At 51.7% G+C, this 11,507-nt stretch overlaps 1 protein-coding gene across 4 annotated transcripts; it reads left to right on the top strand.

Annotated features, from left to right (window-relative positions):
• The first annotated feature begins 761 nt into the window (after window positions 1-761).
• LAIR1 (leukocyte associated immunoglobulin like receptor 1) lies at window positions 762-11,022 on the top strand. 4 transcript variants are annotated; one of them, XR_003607740.2, is made up of 11 exons: window positions 762-918; window positions 1,291-1,326; window positions 3,831-4,112; window positions 6,274-6,312; window positions 6,469-6,501; window positions 6,602-6,712; window positions 6,788-6,830; window positions 6,919-6,956; window positions 7,113-7,168; window positions 7,650-8,152; window positions 9,160-11,022. XR_003607740.2 is itself a non-coding variant. In XM_028095024.2 (10 exons), exons 1-10 carry the CDS (start codon window positions 885-887, stop codon window positions 7,794-7,796), a joined length of 819 nt encoding a protein of 272 aa, XP_027950825.1. In that variant the 5' UTR covers window positions 762-884; the 3' UTR covers window positions 7,797-8,330. The 4 variants fall into 4 exon arrangements, 2 of the variants coding, with proteins under 2 accessions (XP_027950825.1, XP_027950826.1); XR_003607739.2 differs by lacking the exon at window positions 9,160-11,022 and adding an exon at window positions 8,913-9,153; XM_028095024.2 differs by lacking the exon at window positions 9,160-11,022 and having other exon boundaries at window positions 7,650-8,330.
• The last annotated feature ends 485 nt before the right edge of the window (window positions 11,023-11,507 follow it).

Below are 11,507 nucleotides of genomic sequence, written 5' to 3'. Positions count from 1 at the left end.
CAGTGAGCCGTGACTGATGTTTGGCCACCAACAGTGTCTGCTGCAGCCACACCTCGGAGAAGTGGCTCTTCTTGCCATCAGGGCAGTGGACACGAGAACGCAAGCCCCATCTGGCCCCAAGCCTGAGGTCTGTCTCATGACCATCCCACCCCTTTAGGATTTTGCATGTGCTCAGGGGCACCCTACCTTTCGCTGGTTCCAACGGCACTGGGGGAAAATGGGAAGAGAACTCACGCTAGCAGGATGTTTTTAAAGTTCCCAACACCTGACTGAGAATTTAATGAATATCATAACATTAAAGACTTGGAGGAGGTTCGCCTGGGTGGCTCAGTCATTAAGCGTCTGCCTTCGGCTCAGGGCATATCCCAGGGTCCTGTGATCGAGCCCCACATCAGGCTCCTTGTTCAGTGGGGAGCCTGCTTCTCCTTCTGCTTGCCCCCCCCGATAAAAAAATAAAATCTTTTTTAAAAAATTTAAAAAATAAAGACTTGGAGGAGGATTTTAGGCTTCCCATTTTAAAGATGAGGAAACGGTGGTGTAGGTGGCATGTTTTGCCCCAGAACAGAGGGTTACTTTGTGTTAACAAGTCAGTTTGTTGTACAGTCCATGTTCTGCCTTATCCCAGAGGTTGACAATCAGGTTCTTACCTCAGGCGTTCATCTGGGGGCGAGTTCAGCCTCATCCAAGCATGTTTTGGACGTGAACTTCCTCACTCTCATCAGTGAGAGAAGTGGGAAGGGCAGGAGAACATTCTTCCCCTTTGTGGGAGGCGGCTGATGTAGAAACCGCATGATGTGCCCCAGCTGACTGACACATCCTGTCAGTTGCAGGCTCTGTCATTCATCTATCGGCTCCAGGAGGGTGCAGGCTGCAAGGGTCTGGGCATGTCTCCCCATTTGACCACCGTACTGGCCCTTGGTGCGTCCTGGAATGGAGGCAAAGGGTTTGAGGGACAAAGGGGGTGGGCGGTAGACTTGGGGAGGGGGCCTGCTTCCCTTCCCAGTCCTGACCCCAGTCCAGAAGACTTTGGGACGCTCAGAGAGCGACGTGGATCAGCACCCTCAGCTCTTGCCCCGGACCTAAGTCACACCGTGCAAGTTTAGCCCTAAAAATGGTCTCCTGGGTATGGGGACGAATTCAGACTCCAGAGGGGTTGGTGGAGGGGAGAAGCATCTATTTGGAAGAGGAGGCCGGGGGCTTGTCTCGAGACTATTTCAGAGCAAGAAGGACTGGCGCAGCCCCTGAGGAAACCAGGGATGGGCATCTCTCTTACCAGATCTTCTCTTCCAGCGCTCTGCCTGGGCCTAGTGCTCCAAGCACAGGAAGGTGAGTCTCCTCCCCATCCCCTCTGCACCCCAGAGGCAGCTCTGGATGGTGTGGTGCTGACCCTGGGAGGGCCTGGGAGGAACCCCTGAAATTTACCCCCAATTGCAAACAATCCCAAATGTATGACCCTCCCGGGTCTCTCCCCACTCTCCACCTGCGCTCCCAACAGCCCCCTAGACAATGGAAACCCCACAGGATTAGGCTGAACCCAAGGCTCTCCCACACAAGCCCAAACCACCCCCCCGCAGCATCCCTTGGGCAGAGAACATGACAGTTGCCAAGGGCAGAGTTCCAGATGCCATCCTTGATCCCAACTTCTTTACCTTCAATACACATCACCTAGTGACATAATTTTAAATGATAATTTTAAAATTTCACTTACATTTTTGAAATTTATTTTTCATATTTTTTTCGGGCAAAATAGTAGCGTTTTAGAGCCCTTTCACCATTTCTGTTCAGAACGAGTGAGACCCACACGCCGCTCTTTGGTCTGGATCTGTCCTGGCCTCATGCTGTCTGGCTCACTCACCTCCAGATACCTCAGCCCTCCTTCTTTCTCAAACACGCCATTTCCCCCTCAACTCCGGACCTCCTCACATGCTGACTTCTCTGTGTCAGATGCCCTGGCCACCCCTCTGTGCTCAGCGTGGGTGATTCACCCCGGACCCTCTGCTCTCAGCTCAGATGCCTCTTCCCTCCAACCTCCCCGAGGACCCCTAGGTCCCCACACTCACCCCAAGGGCACTCATCACAGTCTGTACCTGTGGACTCGGGCAAGTGTGTGATCAGTGTCTGTCCTCCCTCCATACTTTCGGCCCCGAGAGGGCAGGGGTCATGGGTGTGTTTCTCAGGTTTGTAGGACCAGTGGCACGTGGAGGGCATCTGTACATGGACAGATAGTACTAAGATATAGTGGAAACAAGGAAGGAAGGAGGAAAGAAAGAAAGAGAGAGAAAAGAGAAAGAAAGAAAGAAAGAAAGAAAGAAAGAAAGAAAGAAAGAAAGAAAGAAAGAAAGAAAAAGAAAGAAAGAAAGAAAGAGAAAGAAAGAGAAAGAAAGAAAAAAAGAAAGAAAGAAAGAAAAAGAAAGAAAGAAAGAAAGAAAGAAAAAGAAAGAAAGAAAGAAAGAAAGAGAAAGAAAGAAAAAAAGAAAGAAAGAAAGAAAGAGAAAGAAAGAAAGAAAGAAAGAGAAAGAAAGAAAGAAAAAAAGAAAGAAAAAGAAAGAAAGAAAGAAAGAAAAAGAGAAAGAAAGAAAAAAAGAAAGAAAGAGAAAGAAAGAAAGAAAGAGAGAAAGAAAGAAAGAAAGAAAGAAAGAGAAAGAGAAAGAGAGAAAGAAAGAAAGAAAGAAAGAAAGAGAAAGAAAGAAAAAAAGAAAGAAAAAGAAAGAAAGAAAGAAAGAGAAAGAAAGAAAAAAGGAAAGAAAAAGAAAGAAAGAAAGAGAAAGAAAGAGAAAGAAAGAAAGAGAGAAAGAGAGAAAGAAAGAAAGAAAGAGAGAAAGAGAGAAAGAAAGAAAGAAAGAAAGAAAAAAAGAAAGAAAGAAAGAAAGAAAGAAAAAGAAAGAAAGAAAGAAAGAAAGAGAAAGAAAGAAAGAAAGAAAGAAGAAAGAAAGAGAAAGAGAAAGAAAAGAAAGAAAGGAGGGAGGGAGCGAGGGAGGAAAGAAGGAAGGAAGGAAGGAAAGAGAGAGCAGGCAAATGAGCAAATAATCTCTCCCAGCTCCTGCCTCCATGAGGGATTTTGTAACTTTGATGCCGTCTTCCTGTTTCAGGGCTACAGACCCTCTCTTCCTCCGCCACCAGCCTCGCTGAGGCAGATGGGGGTTTTCAAGAACCTTAACAACAAAGAAATAGAGATAAGGCTGAGATGCAGGTAGAAAGTACAGAGCAAACCCAGAAACAGGTGACCCACAGAGGACTTGCTTTGGAGACAGGAAACCTCTTCGACTGAGGTCTGTGGGACGAGATGAGCTGGTGCTCCGCCACAGCCCCCACTGGACTTCCCCTGGGGCTCTGCAGCCTGCCCGCCCCCAGCCAGGGCTAGCCAGGCCACAGTCATTCCTACAACCCCAGACTCCTGTTTCCCTTGTTGTCACAAACGACACGTCACCCTCATCCACTGTCTCTGTCCCAGCTCCCTCTGTCTCCCCAGAAAGTGGCCGTGGGCAGCGAGAGAGGCCACACTCCGCGGCAGACATGTCTGGGCGCCCAGCCTGCTCTGACATCTCCCTGTCACCCTGAGAAAAGCCCAAGATGTGACCGAGTCCCAGGGTCCTATATCAAGGGGGAGAGAAACTGCAGTGAGGAGAGTTCACACCCACCTAGAAGGGACCTGGCAGGGATGGAGGGGTCTCTTGGGGGAGGACGATGGAAACGTTCTAAAGGGGCGGTGACCATTGCACAGCTCTGCAGGCTTGCCTAAAAATGAATTGAGCATCTAACAGGGATGAATCCTGTGGTATGGTGACTTTCTCACAAGCGGACTCTGAGAGCCCACTCTGCTTCCCTCCTAGGGGTCCTGCCCAGACCCTCCATCTGGGCGGAGCCGGGCTCTGTGATCCCCCAGGGGCAGCCGGTGACCATTGTTTGCCAGGGACCCGCGAAGGCTGAGACATTCCGCCTGGAGAAGGAGGGAAATGACCTATACCCAGATGTGCAGAACCCACAGCATGAGACGCAGGCCAGATTCCCCATCCCCGTGGCGAGTGAAGACACTGCTGGGTTCTATCGCTGCCTCTATCATAACGGTGTCGCCTGGTCTAAACGCAGTGAGCCACTGCAGCTGAACGTGACAGGTGAGGATGCCTCTGCTCTGCCCTCAGGTTTCTCTGGGACGGGGTGATGGCCCAATGTGGTCTTCTGATGGATGCTCAGGGTTCCCATGGGTGCTCAATGCACAGACGAACCAGGCTGAGTGGGACAGACCCTGGGGGCCTCCGCCGAGCATCAGTCCCTCTGTCCTGGTCACAGAAACAGCCCACCCCCCCCCCACACACACACCTACTCCTCATCTGGTGAGTAACAGACCTCAGCCTGGGGGCATTGCTGAGGTGGGGGGGGCTCTGTGCTGGGGATCAGGCTCTAGGCCCAGCCGCCTGCCTTTGGCTTGGATTGGGAACTGGTAAAACCACAGTGAGGGGCTGCCACCTGCAGGGCAAAGGACACTCACTGGTGGAACTACCTCTGTACCAGGTGCTGTGAAAACAGTCAAAGCTAGCAGAGGCTGGATGTGGGAGGCACTCCTCTGACCTTCTGAGAACCCCCCACTCCTTTAATGTGCAAAACGATGCAAGTTTCAAGCCCAGGGGCACAAGGCTCTGAAGGGTGGAAGCAGCCCGGGGGAGGGAGGGGCAGAACTCGGGCTGTGGCCACCCCCTTGTGGGCAGAGTCCTACCCTTGGCAGCTCTGCAAGGTACAGAGAGACCGACAGTCTTCCAAACTATGGGAGAGAACGGGGCTCTTGATGGTTATGTCCCAACGGTGGCGTTAGGTCACCTAGAGGAAGACAGAGCCCCTCTCAGAGAATCCTGACCCCGCTGAGTGGGGGGCGCACAGGCATGCCCCCACCTCTCCCCCCTGCCCCATCTCTTGTTGTGAAGACTGAAGTTCAGAGCAGAAACCCCGCAGCCTTCCTGCCGGCATCAGGGTGGAGATTCCAGTCCTGCCTCGGAGCTCTGTGCCCGGGGACCGAAACCGTGCGTGCCCCAGTTTCCTCGCACGCAAAAGGTGTGACAAATTCCTGACCCTGGGGTGCAGGGGACGCAGGAATTGGTTTAGGCAGGGCACGGCGGTCAGGTCGCTGCCTGCTGAATGCCACGGCCTGAAAAAGTGCTGGTCTTACTAATACTGACCGTTTCTTCTCACACTTTCTTTGTATGCACCAGACACCCACCCACTGAGCGCTGGATGCACACGGGGAATGAGGAGAAAGGGTCCCTGAGCTCCCAAACGTTAATAGCATACAGTATTATAGATTATATAATGTGATACATTATATTATGTGTCATGTCTTGCTATAATTCATATATGTAAATACCTACCTTATAATAGTAAATATGTGTAATTGAGATACAATTGAGATATATAGCTTATGCATTACAAGTAATCTTAAATGATATATCATTAAAATTATTCATGTAAATGAAATTATACACATAAGTTAAAACACAGAACTTAAAAATGTATATTTATATTTATTATATATTACAACGGGTGGGCTCCCAAGACAAGGTGTTGAGGGAGGGAAGTTCCAGGAGGTGAAGTTTTCTGCCTTTCTTAAAGGACATTGAGGACTCAGCCTCCAGGGCGGCGGGAGGGAGGGGTCACTGTCCGGAAGAGGCGACATGGGGGCTCCACCCTGTGCGTGGAGGAGCCTAGCAGGACTCGGTTTGACCACCTGTGAAATGGACGTGTGGTACATGCGTAGAGCCAAGGGCCAAGCCGGTGCTGGAGTGACTGGCTTCAGGCAACAGGAGGACGTGGAGTCTTGGCTTCTGCACTCACAGAAGGGAGATTCGCCCCCATCGGGGGGCTGCTGTGAGAAACAGAAGACATCAGCGATGGGGATTTTTGCACGTGGGGTGGAAATCCAGAAGGAGGTGAGCAAGGGGAGGGTGGAGGGCAGCACTGTCCCACAGACCCTCCTGCAGGAAGGGCTCGCTGTGTCTCTGTGCCATCCTGCACAGTGTCATTAGCCAGGTGTGGCCCCTGAGCTCAGGAAACATGGCCAGTGCAGCTGAGGATCTGACTTTTAAATTTATTTAACTTGTGTTTCAATGGAAATCGTCCAGTGAGGTTATCACACTGGACAGCATGATAGGGCATCTCCATCCTCATAGAAAGCCCCATGGGCCTGTTCTGGAGGAGCCCCCTTTGCGGGGCAGGGGGAGTCGGGGAGACTCAGCCTTCTCTGTCCAGCTCAGGCCTTTGACCGTGCGCTCAATTCCTCCTTCCCAGGAGACCCACAGATGCACTGGGAGGACAGTAACAGTCCCGGTGAGTGAGGGGGACAGAGGAGCAGAGTGTGCTTCTTGGGGAAGGGGAAAGAATGGGCTTTGGGGTTGGTCCTATTCCAGCTCTGCTAAAGCCCTGTGGACAGAGGACTTCAGCATTCAGGACCCTGGTTTTGTAACGATGCTTCCCGTGTCACAGGACTACTATGCATTGCAGAGATTTTATACCTAGGTGTGTGTATGATCAGCACCCAGCATACCCATGGTAGGCAGTTGGTGGCCAATAAATGCACATCCCTGATAATCTGCTTCCATCTTCCCTGTTCCCCTAGGCCTGTCAACAGAGCGTATTTCTATCCTCACTGGGGTCTCTGTGACCTTGTTCCTTTGTGTCTTCCTCCTGGTCCTCATCTTGCTCTATTATCAGCACCAGAAGAAACACAGTAGGTCTCGGGGAGAGGGTGGGGGTGCTGGGAAGAAGGGATCTCTTCTTAATTCACACCCCTGACTGTCCTCAGGCCCCCCCGGCAGCAAAGGTGAAGAGCAGAGGCCCCAGGAGAGGTGAGGTTCTTAAGACTGACCCTGGACCCCCTCCCAGTCCTCTGCCTTCAGGGAGGCCCCCTCAGTGCTCACTGTTCTTTCCCCTCAGGGTTAGCCCGGCTGTTGACATCCTAGAGAGGACACCAGGTAAAAGGAGGGACAGGCCAGTGAGCGGGGAACGTTTGGGAACATTCTAGGATGTTCCCGAGGCGGTGCAAGATTAAAATCTGAGGCTGAGTTTTCAGGCAAACTTGCCCTCCAAGACCCACCTCAGAGACCTGACCCTTGTCCCCTTCCCTCCAGATCTGGCTGCAGTCGACAGACTTCCTGAAAAGGACGGGGAAATGCTTCGCACCCCAGTAAGTCCTTGTACCCATTACCAACTGCTGCATTAACAGATGCAGCTTGACGAAATGATCTCTGTTTCTTTGCTCAGCAGTTTGGAAGCAGATTAGCGGGGTGGTTCTGGCTCAGGGTCTTTCTGGATCAGGGTCTTTTCTGGAGGTGGCTGTGAAGATGTGCACTACTTCTAGGATGGCACTACCCCCCCCCCGCCCCCCGCACGACTGTTGGCAGGATGCTCAGTTCCTCCCTGGCTTCTCCATGGCAGCTGGCCTCCCCAAGAGGGAGGGCCAGGAGCCACGTTACGCCCTCACTCTGCCATAGTCTACTGGTCACCCAGGCCAGCCCTGATCTTAAGTGGGAGGGAACTACACACAGTGGTGATTCCAGCAGGTGGGGTCACGGGGGTCACCTGGAGGCTGGCTACTAGCCCCCCCTTCCCACAGTCCCCTACCCTCTCTTCAGCCACCCTGACTCACCTGGGTCTCTCTCTCTCAGACCCCTACTGCAGGAGGCCCCCCAGACGTGACATATGCTCAGCTGGACCACTGGATCCTCACACAGAGGACAGCCCAAGCCGCATCCCCACGGTCCATGGAACCCACAGCTGAGTCCAGCACATATGCGGCCCTCGCCAGACACTGACTCCAGGCCCAGTTGGCCTCCACTCCTAGACACACAGGAAGCCATTCCTGCAGAAGCGTGAAGTGGCCGTTTGGAGGGCTTCCGGGTGGAATCATCCCTTTCTGGAAAGCCATGCAGTCAGATTTCCTGGAGGCAAGAACTGGCGTCAGGAGGCCTCTAATCAACATCTAGGAGATGCATGAACCATGCGGTCCCTCCTAAAATCCACTAGATCCTTGGAGAGAACGTGTAGCCCTTATTTCCAAAGACCCAGCTACGGACTCCAGACTCCTGGCAGTTTCCAGAGACTCAGCTATAGTCACTTGGCTGTTTCCAGAGACCCAGCTGTGGCCTCCCAGTCACACAAGTGATTCCAGGTGTGTCCCGTGTATCCCTAACTGCCCCCCAGAGGCTCTGATTTAATTGTCCACTCTAAAGGCCTTCCAGAGTTCCAGAGTTGACCTTGAACCTGGACTACACATGGGCAGCTGATAGCTGAGATGCTGTTTTCTGGATTATGCTTCTCTTTGTTCATCAATAAAAGTTTTCACAGCCCCCCCGCCCCCCGCCACAGTAGCCCTGCCTGGGGAGCTTGGTCCCAGTCTCTGCTCAAAGCTCCGAGCAGGGAACAAGACAAAGAATGCATTGGTGTTTTCTGAACTGAGTGTCCCAGGGTGGAATGAAAGCAATGCTAAGGAGACGTGTGCCCGAGTAAACGTGCAGGTGATACAACCCTACACTCCACACACACACACACACACACACACACAGGTGATACAACCCTACACTCCACACACACACACACACACACACAGGTGATACAACCCTACACTCCACACACACACACACACACACACGTCCACAAATGCATGCATGCACGCACGTACATGCAGACACATACCCCTACATGCACATGTCACAAATATACCCATGCACATACATACACACACCTACACACGTGCACACACATGCACACAAACTACACAAACGAATAACACATGCACATGCACTAATGGGTATGTATATATGGACCATACGAGGGAGTTGGTGAGGCTGTGATTGCACAGGGAGGGACCCTGAGGCTTTCAGTCCACGCCGCAGAACATGGCAGCCTCCCATTTCCCATCCCTACTCCAGGCTCATCCACACTGGACGCCATGCATTCTCCAAACACAACAGCACCATCCAGCTCCAAGACCTTGTCCATCTGACCCTCACTCCCTCACCCAGCTAACGCCCTTCAAGTTTGGGCTTGGACGTCGTTCTTCCTAACGGGGTTGCAACAACTGCTCCATGTAAAGTGAGGGTATCGGTTTCCCATGGCTGCTGTAACAAATCACCACACCCTTCGTGGCTTCCGACAACACAATTTGTTATCTTACAGTTCTGCTCGTCCAAAGTCTGAAATCAGTTTCTCTGGGCCTGAAATCAAGGTGTCCATAGAGCCGCGTTCCTTCTGGAGGCTCGAGCGGAGAATCCACTTGGTGACCTTTTCCAGCTTCTAGAGGCTCCTGCATCCCTTGGTCCGTGGCCCGTCCTCCATCCTCAGGGAGCTCTGTGGCATCTTTAAACCCTGCTCTGGTTAGGATTCCTGCTTCTGTGACGCCTCCTTCCCCTTCCTCTGACCCTCGTGCCTCCCTCTTATAAAGACCCTCATGCTTACACTGGGACCGTGGGACAATCCAGGATCATCTCCCCTCTCCAAATCCTTAACTCACTGACACCAGTAAAGACACCGTTTGCCACGTGAGGTAAGGTAACGTGTAAGGCAGCATGTGAACGGGTTCGTCTCCCACTAGTCTGTAAAATGCTGGGTGTTTTGACAGTCTAATTTCCCTGCGCCCAGAATGACTCTGTGGAGCAGAACCTGCTATACCCCTTGTATTAGCCACGTTTCAGGTGTCTATAAACTTGACATCTGTCCTAGATGCATGTGCTGGACATGACCTCAGTCACTGCGTTGACTTCCAACCTTCCTCACTGACCCCCCTCTCCTGAGCAAAATCCTCTTCCTGGGGGGAAACAAACACTCACCAGCTGATCCAGAGTGCACACCCCCAACCACCTCCCTTATGAGGCTCTCACACTCTGGGCCACTCTCTCCACGTGCCTTCATCACCCCGGAGCCACGGAACAGACAACAGGGTCATCTTTTCCACTATAGAGCCCACTGAAATTGTGGAGTCCAGCCAGTCCTGAGCCTGCTCACCCTGGCTTGCTCATTCTTCCTGTAGAAACCACACCAAAAGCTCTAGCTAGCAATCTCCGCTTGCCCCCCCTCCCGCCCCGCCGACCGCCCCTGGAGCCCTGCATGGTGCAGTGTGCCCCTCCTCCTGAGAACTGTAACAAACAATCTTTCAGTAGTGTTGTTGCTCTGTACCCTGACTGTCCCTCACAGTTCCTACGAATACACAGGATTTTTAAATCACCCTACTGCTGACTTGGGATCGCGTTCACCTGTTTGCTTGTGCGGGCAGTTAACTTCCATCACACATGAGGTGTTATGCTCCCCTAATCACACACATCCTGATGGGGATGGGGTGTGGGCATCTTGGGGGCTGTTTCCTGAGAGCCCCCTGCCTTGTGGTGTGCAGAAAGCAGGTCGCCGTATTTCCCTGGATCCGTTCTCCATCTTCTATTTCACATCACGTGGTGTCCAAATTCCATGCCTCTCTCCCTGACCCCCCAGGACCTGACCACATGGGCGGGCCTCATGGCTCTGTTACTTGAACAGGATCCTCTCCTCCCTTCCTCATGGCCCCTGTTATTTCTTAATGTCTCCGCACACAGATTAGGCTTCTGTCCACAACTGCCCATTCGATTGCCTAGCACTGTTGCTGATGGTTACAGGGTTTGTAGACAAGACAGCCGCATGCTGCCTCCACAGCAAACACTTGGGATCTGCACAACCACGTGCCCACAGCGGGGCCAGCTATGCCACCAGAGGCTGTGAGGTGTCCAAGACACCTGCCAGGAGAGCCCTGAGCCCCCTGTGGGGTGGGACGTGTTGTATCTCTACCTGGCTTGTGGGGTCAGCCTCGAGGACCCCACTCACATTAAAATGGAACATTACCCTGCTAGGGGGGCCTGAGTGTCTCATTCTGATTGATTTTTATGTCTTTTATTATTATTATTATTATTATTATTATTATTTTGCTATGGGGAAGGTAGGAAACCCGCATGCCTGCTATAGGCCTTGTATTAAAAGTTTTATTACATATTAAAAGAATATTTTTGAAAAATTCAACCTAAACTCAGCTGGCTTATTATGGTGCAATTGCTATTTTACTTCTTTGCAAATATTAACATTTTTTATTTTTTTAAAGATCTTATTTATTTATTTGAGAGAGAGAATGAGAGAGAGAGAGAGAGAGAGAGCATGGGAGGGGGGAGGGTCCGAGGGAGAAGCCGACTCCCTGCTGAGCCGGGAGCCCGATGCGGGACTCGATTCCGGGACCTAAGTGACAGGGACTGTAGACTGTCAGCTCTGCTCTGGGACCTGGGGACAGGCTGCATTTCACCAGCTGGGAGGGTCTGTCCTGGCTCAGAGAGGGTGGGTGCCTGGCTTTTCAACACGATTTCTATTTGTACTGAGCTTTGATTTTCCATTTGTACTCAAGGTTAATTTCTATTCGTGCTCAAGGTTCTTCCTCAGATTGCTACCCTCTACTCTGCATCTTCATTTTCTTCATTACGTCCTGTACTGAATTTCTCTTTTTCATGTAGGGACAC

This window comes from Eumetopias jubatus, unplaced genomic scaffold (assembly GCF_037043125.1).
Source record: "Eumetopias jubatus isolate StellerSeaLion01/CBP00866 unplaced genomic scaffold, mEumJub1_p1.0 scaffold_10, whole genome shotgun sequence".
NCBI lineage: Eukaryota > Metazoa > Chordata > Mammalia > Carnivora > Otariidae > Eumetopias > Eumetopias jubatus.
Note: the sequence above shows the minus strand (reverse complement) of the source record. Positions and strands in the feature narration are given on the sequence as shown.

Bases quoted from the DNA above. Each gene is read 5' to 3' on its own strand.
- LAIR1 (XM_028095024.2), top strand. From the start codon at position 885: ATGTCTCCCCATTTGACCACCGTACTGGCCCTTG. The intron at 6,713-6,787 runs GTAGGTCTCGGG...GACTGTCCTCAG, and splicing joins TCAGCACCAGAAGAAACACA to GCCCCCCCGGCAGCAAAGGT. The intron at 6,831-6,918 runs GTGAGGTTCTTA...CTTTCCCCTCAG, and splicing joins GAGCAGAGGCCCCAGGAGAG to GGTTAGCCCGGCTGTTGACA.